This window comes from Mustela nigripes, chromosome 9, assembly GCF_022355385.1.
Source record: "Mustela nigripes isolate SB6536 chromosome 9, MUSNIG.SB6536, whole genome shotgun sequence".
Lineage (NCBI taxonomy): Eukaryota > Metazoa > Chordata > Mammalia > Carnivora > Mustelidae > Mustela > Mustela nigripes.
The window spans coordinates 19,935,186-19,942,145 of NC_081565.1; the positions used below are offsets into that span (position 1 = coordinate 19,935,186).

A 6,960-nucleotide genomic window follows, 5' to 3' on the forward strand; every position below is an offset into this window, starting at 1 on the left:
TTTTATTTATTTGAGAGAGAGGGAGAGCATGAGAGGAGAGAGGTCAGAGGGAAAAGCAGACCCCCTGCCAAGCAGGGAACCTGATGTGGGACCCAATCCTGGGACTCCAGGATCATGACCTGAGTGGAAGGCTGTTGCTTAACCAACTGAGCTACCCAGGCGTCCGGGGAGAGGGAGTCTTAAGCAGACTCCATACTGAGCAAAGAGCCCCATACAGGGCTCGATCTCCCAATTCTGAGATCACAACCTAAGCCAAAACCAAGAGTCGGATGTCTAACTGACGACTCCAGGTACCCTAAGAATCTGTGTTTTCAATGGACTTGCAGGTGCTTCTGCCAAGTGACCAAGTCTGGTAACCACTGATACCAATCTTCATTCATGAACAGACAAGCAAAGACGACTCCATGTATGAAAAAAATCAGCATCCTCAAAGAGGGGCAGTGTTTGTCAAGGAAATAGGATTTAAGCAGGAAAACAGGGCAGAACTTTCCAGTGTCCATCTGTGTCCTCCCTCAGAGAAATCTGAAAGGAGACTGTAAGAGCAGGAGGCTCCCCACCCCACCAGGTTCCTCCCTGTCCGCTGCACACCCAGGTCACAGTCACTGGTTCAAGAAACAACCTTCCCAGATAACCATCCGACCCACCCCTGAGGCCACCGTGGGGCCAAGGATCCAGTCCCTGCTGGTCTGGACACTCCTGACTTCCCAGATCTGGCAGGATGATTAATTCAATAAAGAACATGGAGTGATGTTAGGAAACAGTCACACTATACCAGTAAGAAAAAGTAATGAGTTCTAAAACTGTACAAATAATATGATCTTGATACTTTTCAAATCATTAACGCACTCCTACATACACACACACACACTCACACACACACACATAAGTAAGTGTGGAAGGATATAAACTGTTAACTGACAACTATCTTTTCTAGGAGTCAGAGAACAGGTGATTTTTTGCTTTCTTCTTTTCACTAAGTTTTCAACAATGAAGCCATCTTACAGTGATAATAAGGAGGAAAAAACAATGAGCTATATTTTTAGCTTTTTTCAAATAAGATTTTATTTATTCATTTGAGAGAGTGAGCAAGTTAGCATGCAAGAGAGCATAAGCAGAAGAGGGAAAGGAGAAGCAGACTGCCTGGTGAGCAGGGAGCCAGAAGTGGGGCTGAATACCAGGACCCCAGGACCATCACCTGAGCCGAAGGCAGACGCTTCACCAACTGAGCCACCCAGGCACCCCGATATCTTTACTTTTAAATCAGGACACAGCTAAGGTAATAGAACCTCAAAGCTTTTAAACACTCTTTCCTGATGACCCCAGCTCCACCCCAGAAACCTCCTTTGTCTGGTAGGCTCCCACATCCCAGTGGGATTAACAGGAACTGCCTGCAAGGGTCGGGGAGATTAAAGGACATAAAAAACTTGACACAAGGCACAGCACATGGTAAATGCTCAACAAACGGCGGTGGCTTCATTCCTCCCACTGTGGCGCTCCACCTGCTAGACCAGTGACTTCCAGGATGCCACACCACAGGCCACTGCTGGGGGCAAAGCCACTGCTTTTCTACCACTCCCTCTGCTCCTAGAGAACGGAGCGGAACCAAGTGTGCTGATAGAGGTAAGCTTGAGAACAGAAGAGCCAGAACCCCAGGGAGGGCCTAACTTCTGGGCTGTTCTGTCAGTGAAATCTGGGCAAAGTCCTGTGTGTTGCAGTAACGACCCCAACTTTTATAAAGAAAATGTATCCAAATTTAAGAAAAAAACAACAAAAAAGCAGTGCTGGACAAATCCTCTCAGAAGGCTTGAGCTCAGGTACCAAGTCTGGCCCTGGCTCCCCAGGATCTGGATCTCCGGTCTCCACAGAGGAACTATTACCCACTCTCCATAGGGAGTGCCAGAACCAGGGAGGACACACACAGCCGTGAAGGCGGTGGCGATCTCTGACAGGGCTTTCAGCCTTATCATGGCTTCTTGGGAGGCTGGACTTGCCCAGACCGTTGGGGCAGCTGCTGCCCAGCTGCTATTTGGGGGAACCGAGGCGAGCTAGCAAGGGTTTTGGGAGCGGTGGCCTACTGACCATTTCTTTCTACCTCAAGCCCTCCAGGGCAGGCCTGTGACCCTCCTGAGAGGCTGGTCACTCCTGGAGAAGAGAATTCTCCTATATCTGCTGCGGGTCAGTGATCCACCGTGCAGTTGCCAAGGTGTGCCCCACACCTGTCCTAAGGGAAAGAGGATGGAGGAAATCTCCAGATGTAGTAACAAGACGGTGATTCAACCATGAGCTGCTGGCTAATGGGAAACTCCAGTGGGGCAAACCGGGTCTCTGAAAGACGGATGGAGCTGTGATGATTCCGGCCCAGTGAGGCAGGAGCGGCTGCACTTGGCACCACTGTGCAGGCAGCAGGTGGTGGCCGGTGGCTTGCTCAGCCTGCCCCCCACCCCCACCCCCGCACGCCTAGAGGAAGGGGCCAGAGGAAGCAACCACTGCTTCTAGCCCCACACATCACGAGGGTGGGGGGTGGTGAGGGGGCTTTCCAGGCGCTGGGAGTAGGGTGAAGCAGCGCTGGCAGCCAGCGGTCGTGGGCACTTACCAAAGGTGGTGAGGTAGAAGGACAAGTCCGGGTGGGCACGCCGGCTCCCGAGGGACACACGGTGCAGGGAGCGCTCCATGGCCGCCCGCCGCAGCCGGCCAGGACCGCCTGCAACCCGAGGCGTCTGTGTTGCTCCCCTGTAACCGAGGCAGCAGGTTCACCCGCCCCCGCCCCGCGCCGGTGTCCCGGAGGCGGGAGCGGGAGGCCGACTGCAGCGAGCGTTTGAATGAATGAGCCGGCGCGCCGGGCCCTGATTGGCCCGCGCTGGTTTGAATGAGGAGGTTTCCACCTGACCGATCCGACGCCCGGCCGGGAGGAGGAGGCAGGAGGCGGCAGTGCCCCAACCGCAAGGGCATGGGCCTCAGCTGCAGCCGGGGTGGCCCCTCCTCCGAGCTCCCTACCGTAAGTCTCCCGTCTCCCGGAGGAGCCAGAAGTAACCGGGCAGCCACACCAGGGCTCCCGGCTCCAGGCCGGAAGTCCCAGCCCCAGGTGAGGCCCTCAGCTCCTGGCGTGTCCACGCAGGTGGGCTGGCCTGCTCGCCCAGCTCCCCCAGGCCAGCAATTAGCCAGGTTTGTAACACGCTTTGAAGCTCAGACCTGTAATCACCAGACTCAAGCAACCGCAAAGGAGCATCTTCCTGGCCTGGCACAGTAGGGTTTGGAAAACTGTTCTCCGTGCTTGGGCTGGCTGCCCCCACCAGGCTGCAGCCCCTTCCCAAACTCTGCTTTCCCAAACTCTGCCTCCTCTTGGATGGGAGCAGCCTGGCACAGGTCCAGGCCAAAGCAGCTTGCTCCAGCCAACCTCACAGGCCCCCATCTGCAGCCTGGCCCTGTGGAACAGGGCAGCGTCGGAGGGGACAGAAAGCATGGGATGCAGGGAGGCTAAGTGCTTTCAGTCTCCAGAGCAGGTGCCAGGAGGCAGAGCTGGAAGGAAGGTCAGTCCCTACATGTCTCTGTCAGCAAACATTCGTGGGACACCTCCTGGGAACAATTTCACACCAAGACATCTGCTCTGCAAATCTCTGACTGTTGCTGCTGTGGGAGGGAAAGCTGCTGGTCTTATGTAAATCTAAAAATGGGAGGTGTTGGAAGTTGCCAGATGGATATCTGGCCCAGGGATCCACTCCAGACAAGGTTGGAGGATGCAAGAGAGAAAGTGGGGAGAAAAGTTATATGTATTGCGTACCAGGAACCAGGGGCTGAGCTGGGCAGTTTACACATATCATCTCATCTTCACAGTGATCCTAGGAAGTATCAACCCCAGTATACCAGAGATAAATCTGAACCTCAGGCAGAGAGGGTAGGTGACTTGTCCACAGTTGGTAGAACTTAAATTTGAACCCACGCCTGTCTGCCCCAAAGGCCATCCTCCATCGTTCTTTGGCCTCCATCCTGCCTCATGGCCAACAGCAAGTACAGGTTGCAGACTTGCCTCCTCGAGTCAGGAAAGGAAACTTGAAGCCACAGGGCCAGCTGGCTACCAGCAGGGAGCAGAAGCTAGAGAAGGAGCCCCCAGATCAGCAAACTGGTAATCAAGTGCAAAGGAGCCACATAAAGGCCAGTGGACTGTTTGAAAGCTGGCACATTGTAAAGCCCTGTTCTGCCCTTTTCCCAACCCCCATTCCATGAGCACAGCCCATAGCAGGGGCAAGCCTACTCCCCTGGCCCTAACCAATGACAGTGGACATACCTGCATGCTTGACTTGAACGTGCCTGATTCTCCTCCTGGCTGGGGGAATCCGCATCCAGGCATCCTTTCTGAGCAGGGAGGTATGCTGGCCCTGCCGCTCCATCCAGCCAAGGATAAAGGCAACCCCAGGCTCAAGCCACAGGATGCAGAAAGGACACTGAGGCTGGAGTTGTTCTAGAGCTGCAGGAACAAGATAGGAACATGAGTTAGGCATGACCCGAGGATGCCCCCTGAGAGGGGTGTTTATTCCCAGTAAGAGTTAGAAAGCATGGCATTCTGGAGCCAAGGCAAAGTAAGGTCCACAGGGAAAGGGAGAGCGATATGCCCAAGATGGCAGTGGTCCCTTTCCAGCTATGCCACGGACCACTGTGGAGCCTATCCTGGGGAGCACAATCTGGGCTCAGGAAGCTGTGAGCAAAGTACAGACACACCTTCAGGTGCGTGGGACCTCGAAGGGCAGGATGGAGCTGTACTATCTGAATGTGGCCTGAGGGGGGAAAGACTGAAGCCCACACTAGCATCTCACCCCCACTCAGGATAAAGGCCCACTCAGCAGCTAACCCATTCAGTTGGAAGAACCCAGTGCCATTCTGATCCTGAGCTGACCCCTCTAGAGGCACCATCTCTACCACCTTCACTTAGTAGAACACTAGACACTTCCTTCTCTTAAAGAGGGAGGTCATTCTTGGGGCACCTGGGTGGCTCAGTCAGTTAAGCAGCGGCCTTCAACTCAGGTCATGATCCAGGGGTCCTGGGAGTGAGCCCCTGCATCAGGCTCCCTGTTCAGTGGGAAGCCTGCTTTTCCTTCTCCCTCTGCAGGCCGCTTTGCCTACTTGTGCTCTCTCTCTCTCCATCAAATAAATAAATAAAATATTTTTTTTAAAAAAAAGTGGGGGGGGGAATAAAAAAATTAAAAAAAAAAGAGGGGGTCACTGTTTTCTCAGGAGAGAAGAGGACAGAAGTGAGTGGGAGCCTAGGCAGTGCCGCTGCAGGAGAAACCGGGCCTGTTCACCCACACTACTATCCAAAGGGGACATCCAGAAAGGGTCGTAGTTGAGGCCCTGCTCTCCCCAAGAAGACAGGCAAGTTTGCTGACCAAGTCTGTCTTTCTGGCAGGCCCTGAGCACCCCAGCACACCTAGGCAGTGGGCCTCCATGTCTCCCCCACACCTTACTCACACCCCACACATAGGCAGTATACTACAGACACAACACAAACACATGTTGCACACACTCTACACACATACACATACATACCATAACACTGCCCATGTACACCCGTGCACAGATACACCATAGATGGGGCATCTGGGTGGCTCAGTCAATTAAGCACCTGCCTTCCACTCAGGTCATGATCCTGGGGTCCTGGGATAGAGCCCAATGGTAGGCTCCCTGCTCAGTGGGAAGTCTGCTTCTCCCTCTCCCTCTGCTGCTCCCTCTGCTTGTGCTCTCCTTTCTCCCTCTGTCAAATAAATAAAATCTTTAAAAAAAAAAAAAAAAGCTGGCAGTATATTCATGATCAAGTGTTCTTTATTCTAGGAATGCAAAGATCATTCAAATGTAATGAGCATATTAGTGTAGAGGTTGACAAACTATGCTTACAAGCCAAATCTGGCCCACCCCCTATTTTTGTACCAGTGGACTAAGAATGGATTTTACATTTTAAAATGGTTGAAAAAAATTAAAAGGTTTTTTATGGCCATAAAAAATTTCTAAATTTTAAATTAAAAAAAGAATTTAGGGGCGCCTGGGTGGCTCAGTGGGTTAAGCCGCTGCCTTTGGCTCGGGTCATGATCCCAGGGTCCTGGGATTGAGCCCCGCATCGGGCTCTCTGCTCAGCAGGGAGCCTGCTTCCTTCTCTCTCTCTCTGCCTGCCTCTCTGCCTGCTTGTGATCTCTCTCTGTCAAATAAATAAATAAAATCTTAAAAAAAAAAAAGAATTTAAAATATTTACACAATATATGACAAATATGCATATATGAATCAAGAAGTCTTACAAATCAGTAAGAAAAACATAAATGTACCAAAAGACATGAATAATCATCACACAAGAGAGGCAGTGTAATTGACTAATAATGCATAAAATACTGGTAAACCAGAGAAATTAAAAAAAAAAAAATCATCTGCCTCCAGGAAGTTCAAGTATTTCTATCAATGAGGCAACTAAGGGTCAGAGTTGTTAACTGAATCAGGTTGCCAAAGCAGCAAGTAAACAGTGGAGAAATCAGAATCCAGCCAAAGAATCACTATAGAATGTCGTCTTTCCTACCAGTCCTCCTGCTCAGGATGACTCGGTTACAAACAAGAGGACTAAGACCTCTGTGGCTACTGATGCATTAAAATCCAATTCAAGGGGGGCTCCTGGGTGGCTCAGTTGGTTAAGCATTTGCCTACAGCTCAAGTCATGATCCCGCAGTCCTGGGATTGAGTTCCAGCATCGGACTCCCTGCTCAGTGGAAAACCTGCTTTTCCCTCTCCCTCTGCCTGACACTCCCCTTGCTTGTGCGCTCTCTCTCTCTCTCTCTCTCTCTGTCAAATGAACAAATAAAAATCTTTTAAAATTAAATTAAATTCAAGGGACTCCTGGGTGGCTCAGATTAAGCATCTGACTTTGGCTCAAGTCATGATCTCAGGGTCCTGGCTTCAGTCTCCCTGCTTGGCAGGAAGTCTGCCTATCCC

At 51.6% G+C, this 6,960-nt stretch overlaps 1 protein-coding gene across 3 annotated transcripts in view; it reads right to left on the reverse strand.

Annotated features, from left to right (window-relative positions):
• RGS3 (regulator of G protein signaling 3) overlaps positions 1-2,817 on the reverse strand; it is a 117,618-nt gene extending 114,801 nt beyond the window's left edge. Inside the window, exon 1 of one of the 3 annotated variants that reach the window (XM_059410998.1) lies at positions 2,594-2,762. In XM_059410998.1, the coding sequence (XP_059266981.1) occupies positions 2,594-2,672 (79 nt within the window). In that variant the 5' untranslated portion in view covers positions 2,673-2,762. Of the gene's footprint in view, positions 1-2,593 lie in introns of all 3 variants that reach the window. The other 2 variants (XM_059411000.1, XM_059411003.1) reach the window with 2 other exon arrangements.
• Positions 2,818-6,960: the final 4,143 nt, after the last annotated feature.